Source organism: Pongo pygmaeus, chromosome 10 (genome assembly GCF_028885625.2).
Source record: "Pongo pygmaeus isolate AG05252 chromosome 10, NHGRI_mPonPyg2-v2.0_pri, whole genome shotgun sequence".
NCBI classification, from domain to species: domain Eukaryota; kingdom Metazoa; phylum Chordata; class Mammalia; order Primates; family Hominidae; genus Pongo; species Pongo pygmaeus.
In genome coordinates, this window is record NC_072383.2 from 108,534,740 (window position 1) to 108,553,262 (window position 18,523).

The 18,523-nt window shown below is 50.1% G+C and overlaps 1 protein-coding gene across 2 annotated transcripts; it reads left to right on the forward strand.

Moving 5' to 3' along the window:
- Positions 1-207: 207 nt before the first annotated feature.
- On the forward strand, positions 208-18,138 carry TCHP (trichoplein keratin filament binding). Of its 2 annotated transcripts, XM_054443389.2 has the most exons (13): positions 212-417; positions 3,027-3,214; positions 3,937-4,147; positions 4,738-4,794; positions 6,577-6,645; positions 7,553-7,726; positions 8,599-8,711; positions 8,884-8,950; positions 11,066-11,238; positions 12,967-13,048; positions 14,421-14,606; positions 15,462-15,605; positions 16,649-18,138. In XM_054443389.2, the coding sequence occupies exons 2-13, from the start codon at positions 3,027-3,029 to the stop codon at positions 16,679-16,681; spliced, it is 1,497 nt and encodes a 498-aa protein (XP_054299364.1). In that variant the 5' UTR covers positions 212-417; the 3' UTR covers positions 16,682-18,138. The 2 variants fall into 2 exon arrangements, with proteins under 2 accessions (XP_054299361.1, XP_054299364.1); XM_054443386.2 differs by having other exon boundaries at positions 208-417; positions 15,462-18,138.
- Positions 18,139-18,523: the final 385 nt, after the last annotated feature.

Sequence of the window (18,523 nt, forward strand, 5' to 3'; positions counted from 1 at the left end):
GGTATCTGGTGATTCTCACGCGCAGCCTGGTTTGAGGACCACTGACTTATACTCTCTTCCCCCTGGTTTCCACCTTCACCTTCAGGTGATGGTAACCACCATCCTGAAATACGTGTAGTGCACCGACGGATTCTTTGCCTCCATCCTTCCCTATTTCAAGGAGTAGTGACGTTTGCTATTTATCTTCCGCTGGCCACGACGGGGCACCAGAGAAAAACACGGGCTCCCTTCGCGCTGAAGGAGGCTTGGCCCTTGCGACGCTCCGTCGTCGGGCTCGTTGCCGGCGCAACCAGGGAGGAAACCGCCGGCGTTGCTGTAGCGCGTCTGGGAATTACACCGGGGTACTGGCCGGCCCGCTTCGTGCCTGCGGGAAGTCGGGCCGGGGGACTCTTCGGAAACTCCGAGCCTCAGAGAAATGTGAGTCGGGGGGTTGGACTAGGCCGGATCCGGCGTTAGGGCGGGGGCCCGCAGGCGGCCCGCGCGGGCGGGAACCGAGGCGGCAGTCCGCGGGCTCGAGCTCAGGGCGCCTCTGGGGTCCTCACTCCGCTCCCCACGCGCTGTGACCCCATTTGTTGCACGTGCATGTTCAGGTCGACAGAGGGATGCGACGTGTTCGGGGAGCAGCCCACCTTGTGGGTGGCCAATCCGGGACGGGAGTCTTAAACTTTTGACTCTTGGTGCAAAGACTGATCCACTGGCGGCTTTACGGGAGCGGGAAAAAAGTATGTGAAGCTTGCCACGGTCTCAAGACCGAGGTCACACGTTAGCAGCCCGCCGGCTACATTTGGACCATAGACGCAGAGTGTTTGTCCCCAAACCTGGAGGACCTCCAGTATGAGATTCTTGGCGTGCACCAGGCCTTTTCGCTCATTCAACAGGCGTTCCTACCCAGGCACCGCATCGACCCTGCACTTGAGGACAGCTTTTGGGTCAGGGGAATTGGTGCCTGGAGTGAGACAGCTCTCTGCTTTCAGGGCTCCAGCTGTATCCCTACATTGCTCAGGCAATTCCTCTCTCTAGGTCTCAGCTTCTTCATCTGCAAGATGAAAGGTCTGTCATCTATGGTAGCCCAACATACTTCCGAGTGTTATTATCAGGCTAGGCCCCTCCCCGGGGACTGCCAGACCCAGGGCAGGTTGGTCCCAACAGGCAGCCCCTTGCAGCAGAGAGAGCCTGGGCTCTGGTCTCAGACGGACATGAATTAGGAACCCAGCTTGTTTATTTCGTTTACTTCCTGGCTCTGTGATCCTGAGCAAATCACTTTGTAATGCCTAACCTTGTTTTTACTAACCTTGTTTTTTAACGCCTAACCTTGTTTTTACTAACCTTGCTTTTAGACTCTTTTTTTCTCCTTAATCACGTAGCCTTGTTTCCACATGAATAAGCTCTCCCTTAGCTGAGAAAGCCGGATGAACTCCATCTGGCTCCCTCATTTACAAGACATCAAGGATTCCTTACCCACCCCTTTCCTCAAGGAGTTAACTTGTGTAAGCAGAATCTCAACATATCAAAGAGTCCAATTAACTGATAAGTTACTGAAACAAGCAATGTACGAAGTTCCCAGGATTTTGCTCAAAAGATAACACCATAAAACCTTGAGTTTGTGTCCAGCAGAGCACCCATATCTAACATCTTATGAAAGATTTAGAGCCCCTGCACCTGGAACTGTTGTTTCTCTGTAACCATTTGTCTTTTAAATTGTTTCTCTGTGACTATTTGTCCTTTTAATTTTTGCATGTTTTTACTTCTGTAGCATTGTTGCATCTGAGCTCCCCTCCCCTTCCTAAACCAAAGTATAAAGGAAAATCAAGCCCCTTCCTCGGGCTGAGAGAATTTATTAGCCGTCTCTTGGCCACTGGCTAAATAAAGGACTCTTAATTTCGTCTCAAAGTGTGGCGTTTCTCTAACTCGCTTGGGTACAACAACTTTACCTCTTCGACGTAAGTTTCCTCACCTGCCAAATAGCGAGGTGATTGTAAGAATGAAAAAAAGTCATATGTATTGAGTGCTTGGCACATACATGTGTTCCTTACATTATTGTCTCTGTTTAAGCAGAGCATAAATGCCCCCGATGTGCCTAGTCTAGCAATCTTAGGACAATCCCTGTGTCTGTCTGTTGTGTCCCTGGTGATGGCTGGCCCACAGCTGGGTGCATGCAGCCCAGAATTTTTGATGTTTTTGTTTTTTTGAGACAGAGTCTCACTGTCACCCACGTTGAGTGCAGTGGCGCTATCATGGCTCGCTGCAGCCGTGACCTCCTGGGCTCAAGCAATCCTCCTGCCTCAGCCTCCTGAGTAGCTGGGACTACAGGCGCGCCACCACTCCTGGCTAATTTTTGATTTTTTGTAGAGATGAGTCTCATGATGTGGCTGGTCTCCAACTCCTGGCCTCAAGTGATCCTCCTGGCCTCAGCCACCCAAAGTGTTGGGATTACAGGCATGAGCCACTGTGTCTGGCTAAGGTTTTTTTGTTTTGTTTTGTTTTGAGATGGCGTCTTGCACTGTCGCCTAGGCTGGAGTGCAATGGCACAATCTTGGTTCACTGCAGCCTCCACCTCCTGGGTTCAAGTGACTCTCCTGCCTCAGCCTCCCAAGGAGCTGGGATTACAGACGCCCACCAGCACACCTGGCTAATTTTTTGTATTTTTAGTAGAGACAGGGGTTTCACTATGTTGGTGCAGCTGGTCTCGAACTCCTGACCTCGTGATCTGCCCACCTTGGCCTCCCAAAGTGCTGGGATTACAGGCGTGAACCACGGCAAATTTAAATTGATAATTTGCAGCACTAGTGGCAGATCATTTTAAAAAATGCTGGTGCCTGGGCCCTACTAAGTTTTGATTGAATTAGTTTGGAGTGGGGCTCAGACACGTTTTTTTTTGTTTGTTTGTTTGTTTGTTTTTAAAGTTCCACCAGTTGATTTCACTGTGCAGCCAAGGGGTGGTGACCACTTGTTAAAGGGATGAGGCCAAGCTGGTGAGGGTTGCTGGGATTTGCAGTGGCTCACTTTCCTCCCATTCCTGTTCTCAGATGGCGCTCCCGACGCTGCCGTTCTACTGGTGCAGCCAGCAGCGCCTGAATCAGCAGCTAGCACGACAGCGAGAGCAGGAGGCCCGGCTTCGGCAGCAGTGGGAGCAGAACAGCCGTTACTTCAGGATGTCTGACATCTGCAGCTCCAAACAGGCAGAGTGGAGCTCTAAAACCTCCTACCAGCGGAGGTAATTGTGCGGTAACTGCCGATTGGATGGAAGTGGGGGCCACTTGCTGGTCAGGGGATGGGGCCTTAAGGATTTAGGGAGCGTAGGATTTGCCAGGCAACATGAATTACCTGCATGGTGATGTTTTTCCAGCTGGAAATGGAAAAAAAGATCATCAGTGCAGCCATACATTGGCATTGAAAAAGATAAAATGATGCAGAAGCATATGATAGAATTTGGAAGCCTGCTTGTAACCCCATATCCCCAGAGACAGCCACAGTTAACAGTCGGGCACATATCCTTCCATGCTGTTTCCCATTGGTATTTGTGCTTAAATACACACACACAAAGCTACTTTTATAGAAATACATGTAAAAACATGGAGGCCAAAAGCATAGGCTTTGAAGTCAGACCTGGATGGAAATCCTGACCGTGTCTCTTGCTGAATGTATGAGCTTTGGTTTCCTCATCAGTCAAGTGGGGCTACAGCAGACCTATGCTGTAGGATTTATGTGATGGATAATATATACATTATTTATACATTTATACATTTTCTTTTTGCAAAAAACAAGATTTTCTCTTACACATACTATTCTGTGACCTGCTGTCTCTGCTTTGGCTGGGGACACATTCCTATGTCGTCATGACACATCTACCTCAGCCTCTTTTACCGACACAGCAGAGTAGAGCACGTTCCCTGTGGCTGTAGCACGATTGATTCAGGCAGGCCCCCTCTCACTCAGCATGCACGCCTATCAGCGTGAGAAGATGAAGGAGGAGAAGAGGAGGAGTCTGGAGGCCCGACGGGAAAAGCTCAGGCAGCTCATGCGGGAGGAGCAGGACCTGCTGGCCAGAGAACTGGAGGAGCTGAGGCTGAGCATGAACTTGCAGGAAAGAAGAATCCGGGAGCAGCACAGGAAGCTGAAATCAGCCAGAGAAGAGCAGAGGAAACTGGTAACTCCCCAGAGGGCTTCAGGAGGCTGTGGAGCAGGAGTGCTCCCAGCCTGCGTGTGTCACACATGTAGGGTCATTCCTGGGTGCTCAGGTCTGATGAGATGCCAGTTAACTCCAGAGCCAGCAGGAAAAGAGCTTAGGTCCTTGTGCAGGGACTGGGTTTTGGATCAGTTAGCTGTATTCTCTTTAGCCCCTTCAATCATTACATCTGAGTGCTTTTCCTTTCTTCCAGTTCTGTGGGTCCACAGAGATCTAGGACTAGTCTATTTTACCTTCCAAAGTAGTTATGTGAAACAGTGAGCCCTAATCTGTGCTTTTCATCCTGCTGTATTATTTTGAGACCCCCCTAGATAGGACCTCTGTGTGGCATCAGATTTTGGCCCCCTTTTGTCACCATTGCAAGAGTCACTTGGTAGTGCCATGTGGTTCTCAGAGCTGTGCGTGTGAAGCACGAGGGTTTGAACAGTGGGTGCAGTGACGGTGTGAATGGAGGCACTCATAGCCTGAGCTGAGTTCCACTGTGTGTCATCCAAAATGTGAATGGATTTGAAAAATGACATCAGGCTTTCCATTTTGTGTTTTCTTGATAGATTGCTGAACAACTTTTGTATGAACACTGGAAAAAGAACAACCCGAAACTTCGAGAGGTGAAAATCAGAGATCTCCATTGATTTACCTAAGTAGATGAAATCATGTTTCCAGATACTTTCTTTTTTAACACGTATCTTGTACTGGGTTGAAACAGAGGAGGGAACCTTGAGCCACCTGAAAAGAGCACCAGGCAGAAAATCTGGCACAGGCTGCACTGAGTGGCTCATTCAGTTGTTGAACAAACGTTGATTGAACCTCTGCTGCCTGGTCTACCAGGTGGGGGTATGGAGATTAGATGTGGTTTCTGCTCATTAGCTTGTGTCCAGCATGGGAGACAGTGGATAGCTCATTACAGGGCAGGATGCAGGGTGCTGGGCCAGCCTGAGAGGATGAGCATGGGCCAGCACACTCAACTCTGGAGGGGTCGGGGATGCTTCCCAGAGGAGTTCCTGGGGTAGAAGAGTTTGAAGGGATGTATGTGTGTAGAGGTGAGGAAAGGATGTTCTAGGTTGATGTGACTGTGAGAACCAGGCCTGAGACTCGAGAACAGAGCAAGCCCTGGGAGCTGAAAGTGTCTGGGTGAGGCTAGGATGTCAGATAGTGAGGGAGAACCCCAAGAAATGATGCTGGTGAGGCAGAGGGTGCCAGACATTGGAAGAGCTTGCGTGACCTTCCTCCAAAGGTGCTGGGGGCGGCACACAGGATCCCAGCTGCATTTCAGAGAGACCCCTCTGGTAGCAATGTGCCGGCCGGCAGAGAGGGGTGCTGCGACAGCCCAGCCGGGGGTTGGTGAAGGCCTGAACTGGGCTGGCAGGGGAGGAGGTGGCCTCTTGGCTTGGTGGCCTTGCCCGTGGAGATTTGGCTGCCGGGAGATCATCCCTCACTGTTGTTCATTTATTTTCAGCTTATAGTTTTTGTATACATTTGCTGCCTTCACGTTATTCGTAGTTACATTTAGAAATCGCCAGGCACTAAATAATGGAACATCTGGTGCTTTTGAGCAGTTTGCACTAATCTGTGGGAGGACTCCTTAGCCCTATTGGCTTCGGTGGAATCATCCAGAGCCGTTAAATCAGAAAAGTTTATTCAGAACATTCAAGTTAGTTGCCTATGTTCACAGCTGTAAGTTGGGAAAGATTATTTTAAAACTTTTTTGTAGAGATGCGGTCTCCCTATGTTGCTCAGGCTGGTCTCAAACCTGGGCTCAAGTGATCCTCCCACCTCAACCTCCCGAGTAGCTGAGACTACAGGTGGGCGCCACCATACCGGCTAATTTTATAAACAGTTTCCCAAACAAAAGATTTGGATTGAATGTTGTGATCCATTTTCTAATCCAGGAGATTATCTGTGCTCAAATCTCTTACGATCCTAAACTTGTTGCACCTACTGGTGTATCACTTGATACAGGGAGTATGTATTCCATCTGCTTTGCAGAGGAAGCTTCAGGGAGCCAGGCACAGGGTTGAGTCTTCTCACCCAGCTGTCTCCCAGGGCCTGGCATACAGTAGACCAACCCAAGGTGGCCTTTGAAATTGTATTTCCATTTCAGCGTCCAGCCCAACCCTAGGGCTAGTGGGAGGGAAGTCTTTGTTACTTTGTACCAGCTCAAAAGATTGGTGTAGGAGTGCCTGGTCCTTTGGTCTTCTGATTGACATGCATTCACACTGTACATGTTGAAGTCACCCCACGCTCTCTACTAGACGCCTGTGCCACTGAGTCCCCATGAAGGGAAGTCATGGCCACGTTCCAGCAGGTGGCACAGAGGGCAGCAGCACACTGTCCCCACAGTGCCCATCTGTCCGGTGAGGAAATTCACATCGTCCCCCTTCCATCCTCAGATGGAGCTGGACCTTCACCAGAAGCATGTCATAAACTCTTGGGAAACACAGAAAGAAGAAAAAAAACAGGTGTGGTATGTGGCTCTGGGAATAGCTGCGTATTCTGCTGTGCAAGACTGTTCACGTCTTTGCATTCTGTTCACATCTTTGCATTCATTTACCGTTTTCAGCATCAGTGACTCCAGTTAAGGAGTATAGTATACTCTTTCTTAGTTTACTTGACACATGTGAAAACTGAATGTTTGCTCTTACATATACCAGAATCCTATGTGGTAATTCCCAGGGCAGAATAAAGCCAGGTGACCAGGGCTGGGAGGTGGCACATAGAGCATGCGTCTTCTTTTTTTGTTTTGGAGGCAGGGTCTTGCTCTGTCACCCAGGCTGGCGTGCAGTGGCACGACTCACAGCTCACTGCAGCCTCGACTGGCTGGGCTCAAGCAGTCCTCCTAACTCAGCCTCCCGAGTAGCTAGGACCACAGGTATGCACCACTGCGTCCAGCTAATTTTTTAATTTTTGTAGAGATGGGGTCTTGCTCTGTTGCTCGGGCTGGTCTGGCCTCCTGGCCTTAAAACGATTCTCCCACCTCGGCCTCCCAAAGTGCTGGGATTACAGGCGTGGGCCACAAGGTCCAGCTAGAACATGTGTCTTTAAGGGCATTTTTGTCTCTCTTTTGATGAAATCTGCATCATAAGCTTGCAGCCCTGGCTTACTGTAGCCCCTTTGGGGTTGAGCTTCCACACCTCTGTGCACTGGTCGCTTTGCTGCCTGGTTCATTTTAGAAAGTGTTTTGTTGAGTGGGAAGGAAACCCAACATTATCGAGTCCCTCCCTGACTTGGCCTCTGAGGGCGTTGTCATTTGGGATTCAGGCAGGATCTGCCTGGGCCCTGTGGCCTGCAGAACAGCGGCAGGAAGCTGGGTTTTTGTTGGCTTACGGAACAGATACTGACCTCCTGTGTTCATTTGGTCCCTTGTAGCAAGAAGCCACTGCAGAGGAAGAGAACAAACGGTATGAAAACGAATATGAAAGGGCCCAAAGGGAGGCGCTAGAACGGATGAAAGCCGAAGAGGAGAGGAGGCAGCTGGAGGACAAGCTCCAGGCCGAGGCACTGCTGCAGCAGATGGAGGAGCTGAAGCTGAAGGAGGTGGAGGTGGGCACAAGCCCCTCTAGGCCGTGACCTCCTCCACAGCTGCTCATTAGCATGAGATGGGCACTTGAGAGGCCGCCGTAAGAAGAGGCCATAGCAGGGCTGAGATTCTGCAAAGGACGGCAGCAGCCAGGTTCTCCCTCTCACATGCATCCCCTTCTGCCTCGTGCTTTCCCTTCCTCCTCGTTTGCATGCCTGAATTCCAGAACATTAACGACATGGAGCCAGTAGCTGTTCTCTTAGAGGTGGTTAGCGGCCTGCTGTTGGAGAACCTTCTTAGAATCTGGATTTTCCAGTGCACTGAGTAGACACAATTTAATCGGGTGGTCTAGCACCCAGCTCTCCGTGGGGAGCAGGTTTCGGGTCTCGAGGCATAACTGAGGGTTTTTGGTCCAGGGGCTGTTTTTGGAGAACATGGCACAGTTTCCTTGAAAGAGTTAGATCTTTCTATTTAGAAGAGGGAGGCCCATGCTCCTGTGACCTCACTTCCCCTTGCCCAGGCCGTGATTCAGCAACTACATTCTTAGTGCCTACTACTTATTCTAGGTGCTGAGCACTGGGTTGGGAACTAGAGATAGAGCCTGACCAAGGCCCACAGTCCTGACCTCCTGGTGGGGGCTGTGTCAGGTGGAGGACAGTTGTTAAGTTACAGTAAGAGTGGACCAGTACAGGATCCTGTGGGAGTTTAGAGTTCAGGGCTCAGAAAGGCCCTTGCAGGAAATGGCTCAGATGGGATGGGATGAGTAAGTGAGTGGTGGGAGGGGATCGTGGCCACCGTTGTGTAGTGTCTGCAAAAAATGGAGATGGAGAATGAAGGAAGATCTGATTCCCACGATCTCAGATCTCAGTTGAGCTTACTCTCATCATCACCACAGGCGACCAAACTAAAGAAGGAGCAGGAGAATCTGTTGAAGCAGCGGTGGGAGCTGGAGAGGCTGGAGGAAGAGCGAAAGCAGATGGAAGCCTTCCGGCAGAAGGCAGAGCTGGGGTGTGTGACAGAAGGGCCCCCCACTCTTCCCAGGCGGGTGGGCCTCTTGCTTTTTCAGACTTGCATTCATGTTGCTGAAACCATAAAGGAGACAGCCTGGTCAGCAGTTATCTAACTTCTATTTAATTCTTTCTGAGATACTGAAGGCAGCCCACATTTGATTCTCCTTCAGGCGCTTCTTGAGACATCAGTATAACGCTCAACTCAACAGACGCACACAGCAGATCCAAGAGGAGCTGGTAAGTCTGAAGAGACAGCCTGACATCTTTCTTAGCCTCTTCTGAAAAAAAGCCTTCCATTGCTTAGTATATGAGTGCATTCTCTTAAGAATGAAGACAGCGAGGGGTTGGGGGAAAGGGGAGATGTTGGTCAAAGGATACATCCCTCGGTTGGGAGATCTGGGAGTAGTGTCCATCATGTTGATCACGGCTGATGATACCATATTGTATTCTTGAAATTTGCTAAGAGGGCCAATCTTAAGTGTTGTCACCACGAAAACCAACTGTGAGGTGATGGATATGTTAATTAGCTTGACCATAAGGATCCTTTCCCAGTGTCTGTGTGTATACATAGATGGATAGATACAGATTTCAAAACATCAAATTATTTTTCAGTAAACATGTTACTTAAAAAACAGCACAACAACAAAGTGAGATCACCCCCTGGACCAGCACCTGCAGTCTCTGTCTATCCCCAGAGGTGTCTGTTTAGTTCACATCTTTCTAGATGTGTTTACTTACAGAGAGGTGGAGGTTTTTGTTTTTGTGTTTAAATCTAATTGAGGCTGCATTCCTCAGCACCTTCAATTAACACTAAATCTCTTAATTTTTAAAAAGATCGGCCAGGTGCGGTGGCTTCCGCCTATAATCCCAGCACTTTGAGAGGCCAAGGCAGGCGGATCACCTGAGGTCAGGAGTTTGAGGCCAGCCTGAATGACATGGTGAAACCCCATCTCTACTAAAAATACAAAAACTAGCTGGGCATGGCCGGGCGTGGTGGCTCACACCTGTAATCCCAGCACTTTGGGAGGCCGAGGCGGGCGGATCACCTGAGGTCAGGAGTTTGAGACCAGCCTGGCCAACATGGTGTAACCCTGTCTCTACTAAAAAATACAAAAATTAGCCGGGTGTGGTGTCAGGCGCCTTAATCCCAGCTATTTGGGAGGCAGAGACAGGAGAATCATTTGAACCTGGGAGGCAGAGGTTGCACTAAGCTGAGATCAAGTGGTTGCACTCAAGCCTGGGGGACAAGAGTGGACTTCTCCCAAAACAAGAACAACAACAAAAACTAGCCAGGCATGGTGGTGCATGCCTGTAATCCCAGATACTCGGGGGGCTGAGACAGGAGAATTGCTTGAACCCAGGAGGTGGAGGTTGCAGTTGAGCCGAGATTGCACCACTGTACTCAAGCCTGGGCAACAGAGTGAGACTCTGTCTCAAAAAAACAAACAAAAAAAGGTCATTATGCTTAGATTGAACCTGTTCTTTTCAAATAGCTCCTTTACATTTGTAAGTACTTTGATGAGCTCCCTTGCAGTGAGGGGGACAGACCCAAGCTGCCCTTCCCATCCCTGCCCACTGCAGTCAGGGCAGGACATGGGGCACAGTGGCACGGTTGGTCCTGGTGTGCAGCCGTTTTTTATGGGGTCTTGCTCTGTTGTCCAGGCTGGAGTGCAGTGGCGCAATCACAGCTCACTGCAGCCTCAACCTGCCAGGCTTAAGCCATCCTCCCACCTCAGCCTGGGACCATAGGTGTGCATCACAATGCTTTGTAGAGATGGGGTCTTGCTACATTGCCCAGGCTGGTCTTGAACTCCTAGGCCCAAGTGATCCTCCCACCTCAGCCTCCCAAAGTGCTGGGATTGCATGCACGAGCCCCGGTGCCCAGCCTCCTGCATTATTTTAATGCTTCTATTATGTCGATGTACATAGTAGCTAATTCCCCACCAAGAAGCATTTTGGTTGTTTCTGGTTTTTCCCTCTTACCTAAAAGCTGCAACGAGTGTTTTGCACTTTTGTGTCACTGTGGTCTTTGTTCTTACAAGTGGGATTTTTGCCAAGTTGTATTCCAAAAAGTTGTGCAACCAGGTATGTCCGAGGCCATGTGGTGGTGGCAGGGTCTCCCTTTAGCCAGAGAGAAGCTCCTAGGCCTGTGCAGTGTCTGAACCACCCCTCGTGATTATCCCCGGTCTGTTCCAGAAATAATCCAGCATCTTCCCATCTCTGTCTTGAGAACACTGTGTAGAATCACGAATGTCTGTGTAGAAAGGAAAGGGAGGGCAGGCCCCTCTGTAGGGTCTCATTGCAGAAGGGCTCTGTCCAGCCCAGCCACGTGCCGCCCTCTGCTTCCTCTAGGAGGCAGACAGGCGGATCCTGCAGGCCCTCCTCGAGAAGGAGGACGAGAGCCAGCGCCTCCACCTGGCCAGGCGGGAGCAGGTCATGGCCGATGCGGCCTGGATGAAGCAGGCCATTGAGGAGCAGCTGCAGCTGGAGCGGGCACGGGAGGCAGAGCTGCAGATGCTGCTGAGGTGAGTGGCGGCTGCTGACTAGGCTGGATGCTCCTGGCCTCAACTCTGGTACCTTGAAATGCCCCATGGGTCACCTGTTACTGAAATATCTATTGGCTGGGCGTGGAGGCTCACACCTGTAATCCCAGCGCTTTGAGAGGCCGAGGCAGGTGGATCGCTTGAGCCTAGGAATTTGAGATCAGCCTGGGCAACATGGCAAAACTCCAGTCTCTACTAAAAATACATAAATTGGCCAGGCGTGGTTGTTCATACCTGTAGTTCCAACTACTCGGGAGGCTAAGTGGGAGGATCACTTGAGCCCAGGAGGTTGGGGCTCCGATTAGCCATGACTACACCACTGCACTCCAGCCTGGGTGACAGAACGAGACTCTGTCTCAAAAAAAAAGAAGAAATAGCTGTGTATGTTGTCCATCATTCCCGAGGAGCACATCTTCATAATGGACCTGGCCTCTGGGGGTGTTTCCCTTGTATTATCTGAGGTGGAAATCATTAAGGTTTAGAGTAACGATGTGTTCATCTGAAATCTTAGAGATTTGGAAGGAAATTCTTGTTTTTTTTGAGATGGAGTCTTGCTCTGTCACTCAGGCTGGAGTGCAGTGGCGTGATCTCGGCTCACTGCAATCTCTGCCTCCTGGGTTCAAGTAATTCTCTGCCTCAGCCTCCCGAGTAGCTGGGATTACAGGCACCCGCCACCACACCCGGCTACTTTTTGTATTTTTAGTAGAGATGGGGTTTCACCATCTTGGCCAGGCTGGTCTTGAACTCCTGACCTTATGATCCACCAGCCTTGGCCTCCCAAAGTGCTGGGATTACAGGCATGAGCCACTATGCCCAGCCAGAAGGAAGTTCTTATAGAGATGTTGAATGCTGCTTACATCTATAAAACTGAGTTTGGGTCCTAAAGATTAAACTAGTAGATTGAGATCATCGAATAATAAGTAGCATACATTGAGCACTTACTGCATGCTGGACACTGTGCCAAGTGCTTTACAGGCCTCATCTTACTGAGTCCTGACATCCAGCCAAGTGGTGGCTTGTGAGACACGGAGACTTGAAGAGGTCACTCGTCCAGGGTGAGCTATCAGTGACACAGACATGTGGTGGCAGGGTTCAGGCACAGGCAGCGCCCTCCTTCTCTCCACGTTCTGATGGTTTCATTCATCTCTGTGTTAAACAGCCACGGTGTAAGTCATCCCAATTCCTTTTTATAAGGAGTTGGGGTATTAAAAAGGTAACTTAAAATACTTCCAACAGAGCCAGGCACGGTGGCTCACGCTTGTAATCCCAGCACTTTGGGAGGCCAAAGCAGGTAGATCACTTGAGGTCAGGAGTTCAAGACCAGCCTGACCAACATGGTGAAACCCCATCTCTACTAAAACTACAGTAATTAGCCAGACATGGTGGCACACGCCTGTAATCCCAGCTACTCAGGAGGCTGAGGTACTAGAATTGATTGAACCTGGGAGGTGGAGGTTGCAGTGAGCCAAGATCATACCACTGCACTCTAGCCTGGGCAACAGAGCGAGACCCTCTCAAAAATAAATAAAAAACTTCCAACAGTACTTTCCGTGGATGCTGTCCTTAATTGTAATCTTTTCAAAGTGCGTGTGGATGTTTCTGCAGGGTGGCCCTGCAGAAGCCATGTGCCCTGCAGCCCTGTCTGTTCTGTAGCTCGCTTCCTGCCAGGGCGGGGAGGAGCCTGCGGTCATGCCTTTTGTGTTTGCCCAGGGAGGAGGCCAAGGAGATGTGGGAAAAGAGAGAGGCAGAGTGGGCCCGAGAGCGCAGCGCACGGGACAGACTGATGAGCGAGGTAATCCCAGCTGCGGCGATGTGGACGGGCTGTTGGGTCCTGGGCAGGTGTCTGGAAGTCCATGGTCAGTCACCCTGCCAGATGCTCTGGGAACAGAGTCTTCTCTGGTCATTTTAAGTGGGCTTTGAAAATCATTGAAAAAGTAATATGAGCTTAGTAGAAAAGAATTCAGAAGTACAGAAAGTAGAAATGAAAAAAAGTCCCCCAGAGCCCATTCTGTATGCAGCCATAGCTGCTTCTTCCGTCTGCTCTTCTGTTTCTATGCCTGACCTTTTTTCTACATGTATTTCTTACTGTCTTGTGCTATTTGGCTTCAAGCGTTGTGACATGCTGTTACATCTTCATAAACGCCATGTCAGGGGCTGTATCGCGGGCTGTCCTCTGTCACCCGCTGCCTTTCCACTCCCTCTTATGGGTGTGCTGTGTTGTTCTAATTGGAAGCCATTCTGAGAAACGCTGCAGAGAGCCTCTTGGTGTCTGAGGCTCTTCCCACACGTTTCGCCCCTCGGGGTAGATGACAGCCGTGACCTGGAGGACATAACTGCTTTCCTGGTCAGTGTGTACACTGTGCATGGAAGACATACCCCAACCGCAGGGAAATCTGGGAGGAGAAGAGAGAGTGTTATCCATGGACTGAAAGCAGCTGTTGTAAAGTGGTTTCAAATGAGAAACTCTACGTTGTGTCTGGTAGTACACTGTATTTTGGAATCCACAGGAAATCGGGTCGCAATTGGTGATGTTTTGCTCTTGTAAATACCAAGAATTGTCCAGTGCCTTTTGATTTTCCTCATTTAAATTTCCCTCCTGATGGTGGCCGCTTTCTGTTCCCCCAGCCCTGCAGCCTAACTGTTGAGAGTGTCAGGTGGTTTTCTGCTCCTGACTGTGGCCTGGGCTGGAGTTGAGATGTCACACGGCTTTGGGGCCGGGTCTCAAACACAGCAGGTTCAGAAGGTTAGAGGATCACCCCAGCTCCACCTCTGGTCATCTGTGTGGCTTGTGGCTCTCTTGTTTTTGGAACCCGCTGATAGGAGGGAGACTCACCTTGTTGCTGCAAGGTTTCTGTGCCCCCCGGGGGGAGAGCTCCATCCCCATCTCCTTTGATTTCTTTGGCACTCAGCTGTCTCTCCATAATACACAGTCTGGATACATTTTGTGTGTGTTGGGGTGTGAGGGAAACATTTCTTGTATACTGGCAAGCGTGGCCGACATCGTGAGAGCAAATCCTGTCATCTGGCTCTGCCTCTGCATACCTGGGCCTGAGGCCCAAGGATGAGGCTGGGCCTTGCTGTGGCTGCAGCCTGTCCAAGGCTTGTAAAACCGGGATCTGTTAGGGTCAACCTCAAAGCTGTCCTTTTCTTTCTGCTGAGGTTAGGTTCTGACAGGGAGACAACAGCAAATACAAGAGAAGATTGAGCAGAACCGACGGGCACAAGAGGAATCCCTGAAACACAGGGAGCAACTTATTCGAAATCTTGAGGAGGCGAGAGAGTCGGCTCGTCGTGAGAAAGAGGAGAATGAAGAGCTGAAATCGGCCAGGAAGCAGGAGCTGGAAGCCCAGGTAGGGCTGAGCCCGAGGGCGGGAGGCACCGGGCCTGCCGGGTTCTTGCATCATCACAGGACAGGGTTCAGAGGCCCTGGACCGTCTGGCAGGGCTTGCGCGCGTTTGAGAGCACAGTGCTCCCGTTTGCATCCCGGCTGCAGTCCTCATCCTCTTGACTGTGGCTTCTTTCCCTCCACATCCTCCATGTCATGTGGGTGAGGCCGGCACTGCTGTCTGTTCTCTTTACCCTGTCTGCTTCTGCAAGCGGTTGGCTTACCGGGGGCCATAGTTCTCTCTTCATTTCAGTCCCTGATACATAAGACAGAACAGCTCTCCAAACACCCGGCCACATGCCGAGCTTTTCGCGAGGTACACGCCACGCATACGTACAGCCTCTCCAGCTTTCCATGAGGTACACACCACACATACAGCCTCTCCAGCTTTCCACGAGGTACACGCCATGCATACAGCCTCTCCAGCTTTCCACGAGGTACACGCCATGCATACAGCCTCTCCAGCTTTCCACGAGGTACACGCCATACATACAGCCTTTCCAGCTTTCTATGAGGTACATGCCATGCATACAGCCTCTCCAGCTTTCCACGAGGTACACGCCACGCGTATAGCCTTTCTAGCTTTCCACAAGGTACACGCCATGCATACAGCCTCTCCAGCTTTCTACAAGGTGCACACCATGCGTACAGCCTTTCAAGTCCCGCATGCTCCCTTCCGTTCCTTGGCACGTGCATTGCTGTTGCTCAGCTGGATTCTCCTCCAGTCTGGGTAGGGCCGCAGGCTTACCTTCCTCATCAGAGGCAGGGCTCTGCCCTGTGGGCCTTGTCTTGGGGTGGTGACTTAGCTCTTGGCACCCAGGTTGCGGAGCGCCGGCTGCAGGCATGGGAAGCAGACCAGCAGGAGAAGGAGGAAGAGGAGGAGGCCCGGCGGGTGGAGCAGCTCTCAGATGCCCTGCTGCAGCAGGAAGCGGAGACTATGGCCGAGCAGGGCTACCGGCCTAAGGTAGGAAGTCTGCCAGGAGACAGGCCAACACCGGCAAGACAGACTCTGCCCGGCCTCTGCTCCCCTGGGCCTGCTCATCGCCCCGCGCCGGGCTCTGCTCTCCGGCCATCCGGGTTATTCCTTGTTCCTCTTCTCTTGTATTCCTCTCTTCCCTGACCAGCAGGGAGCCCTGACACAGGGGCTGTTCCAGTCCTTGGTTGGGCCTCAAACCTTGAAGTGATTTTGCTCTGGCCTTGCCTACTAAGCTGCATGCCTGTCCACCCTCTTTGGGCAATCTAAGAAGAGCTGTGGCCACAGCTGCTGAGAGGGGTCAGAGCAGTAATCTAGGCCTCAACTGTTGAGACAGCGAAGCCCAGTGAACAAGAGACCGGTCCTCCTCCTCACCTCCCCTCCCTCCCTCCTGTGGGTATCCTCCTCCTCCCCTCCCTCCTGTGTGTGTATCTGTTTCTCTGCCTCTCAGTGTCTTTGTTCCCAGACCTGTCTGCACAGCACCATGGGGAGCACAGAGAAGCAAATGCTGCCTTCCCTGCCCTGAGGAAGCTGATGACTGAAGCACCTCCACTGCTGGCTTGTCCCCTCTGCCCTCCTTTACCCAGGGCCACCCTGGCCACCCGGTGCCTAGAGTGCATTCCCCAGGACACATGCTGCAGAATGAGGGCTGGCTCCCTCATGGTCAGATGACACTGGGAAACTGAGTGAAACATAATTAGAGCAGGTGCTGCGTTTGCCATAGGCCACTCGCCCTCAAACACTGACTCTCACAGTTGCAGGGAACAGCATTTCCTAAACCCACTTGGCCGTGGATCAGTGAGAGTGTTGGGGTCAGGGTTTCACAGATCATATGTGAAAGTGTTTCTTAGGGCTAGTACTCAAAACCAGAAAGATATCAAGTGCCTCATTTATGGCTTAGGGTCAGACTTTTTCAGCTGGAAATGAAACAGCCATTTATATTGTTCTTTTAGCTTGTAGTTAAAACAAGGCAAATTCCTCATGCTCCAGATACTGCTGATCTGATCTCTCTTATGTTTTCTTTCTTTTCTCAGCCTTACGGACATCCAAAAATTGCTTGGAACTGACTTCATGGGTACCATAAGTACAGAGAACAAGGGATGCTGAGGCTTCTGATCCCAGCCGCCAGGCAGTTTTACAGGGCTCTGTTACAGTCAGTGCCCGGGGCACTGTCAGATGGCTCAGCAGTGCCTGCTCAGGTTCATCATTGAAAGCATCCAGTGTTTGTCCAGACATTAAGGTGTTGTGGTCTGCAGCACCTGGTGAGAGGCCCTTTCATGCCTTTCTTACCCAAGCAAGGGTCTTTGATGGGCACATGTTTACAGCGCTGCCGCATAGTCTTGTAATATATTAACAGTCACATCAACTCAAGGTCAATACTAAGAGCCACAGGTTGTACCTGTGATGGGGCACGTGGTTTCCTGTTGTCTCACCTTTAATTGTCAACCTCCAGTGTTGAGTCTAAAAATATGAGGAAAGCTTTTCAGTTTTTAAAATTGCCATTTAAATTTAGTCTATTAAAAACAAACCTAGAGGTCTTGGTGCAGTTGATTTCAGAATTTATTAATTTAATGGTCCCAAAAGGATTACATCTTTTATATTCTGGAAGAAAAGAACTGTGAACAAATTAGAACCCCGGAACACTCTGACGTCCGTGGATGCATTCCAGAAAAGTGGCAAGAGATGAGTCTTTCCTCCTTCAGGAAGCATTTTGGTAGAATTTCCATAGAGCATTGTCTGTGAGTGACTGATCCAACATGTATGTTACCAAGCCCCAAAAGGAACCTCAAACTGGGTGTGGTGGCACGTGCCTGTAGTCCCAGCTACCCAGGAGGCTGCAGCGAGAGGATTGCTTGAGCCCAGGAGTTCGAGTCCAACCTGGGCAAAAGAGTGAGACGCCATCTCTAAAACAAACCAAAAAGGTACCTTAGAAGGTCACCTGGTTGGCAAACCTTTTAAAGGCAGGGGCGTGACACGTAGGACACATTGGGAATGTCTTGGCTACACGTAGCCTTCTGGGATATATGTGCCCAGAGGGAGAAGCACTGAGCCTGAAGAAACTAAATGAGTCTCAGAACCACAGACCAGCCAGAAATCTCTCCCACCATTATATCAGCGTGATACAGGTCTACATTCATTTCTACAAACAGGAACAAGTTCCTTGCAGCAATATTATTTTATGACTTGTATTTCTACTATACTCTTCCTCTGAGGTTTAGTTTTCATCACATTATGTTCAAGATTCCATATCTCCATAAATTACAGCTAATTACAGGGCATTGTTCCATGGTTATTAAAAACCAGAGTTTATAAAAATCCTGAGTCTAAGGGCTGCCTTACCTTTCACTTCCACCATCCTGTAGAAACAGATCAAGCTGCAAACCACGTCCTTCATCTGTTGTTCATTTTCTTGCAACTGTTTGACTCTGATCCCCTGAGCAGCACGTTCATCACGCATGCTCTCTGTTGCGTTCCCCGTTTCAGATGTCCAGTAATGGTGAAATAAAATCCTGCTTCGACAGCACGGCTTCCCGGCTTTGTTACGGATTTTGTGATTGACTGCCGTTAAGTGCATTGTTGGTGACAGACTTTTTACTGATTGAATCCACATCTCCCACATACAGGCTTGGCTGTTTTCTTTTTTTTTTATTTTTATTTATTTTATTATTATTATTATTATACTTTAGGTTTTATGGTACATGTGCGCAATGTGCAGGTAAGTTACATATGTATACATGGGCCATGTTGGTGCACTGCACCCACTAACTCGTCATCTAGCATTAGGTATATCTCCCAATGCTGTCCCTGCCCCCTCCCCCCACCCCACAACAGAAGCTTGGCTGTTTTCTATGACTGATCATGTTTTATAGGTTATATTCATTTTTCTTAGGAAAGTGGTTTCTCCCTTC

Excerpts from the sequence above, each read along its gene's own strand:
- TCHP (XM_054443386.2), top strand. The coding sequence starts at position 3,027 with ATGGCGCTCCCGACGCTGCCGTTCTACTGGTGCAGCCAGCAGCGCCTG. Across the intron at positions 4,795-6,576 it reads ACAACCCGAAACTTCGAGAG|ATGGAGCTGGACCTTCACCA; the intron begins GTGAAAATCAGA and ends TTCCATCCTCAG. Across the intron at positions 8,712-8,883 it reads CGGCAGAAGGCAGAGCTGGG|GCGCTTCTTGAGACATCAGT; the intron begins GTGTGTGACAGA and ends ATTCTCCTTCAG.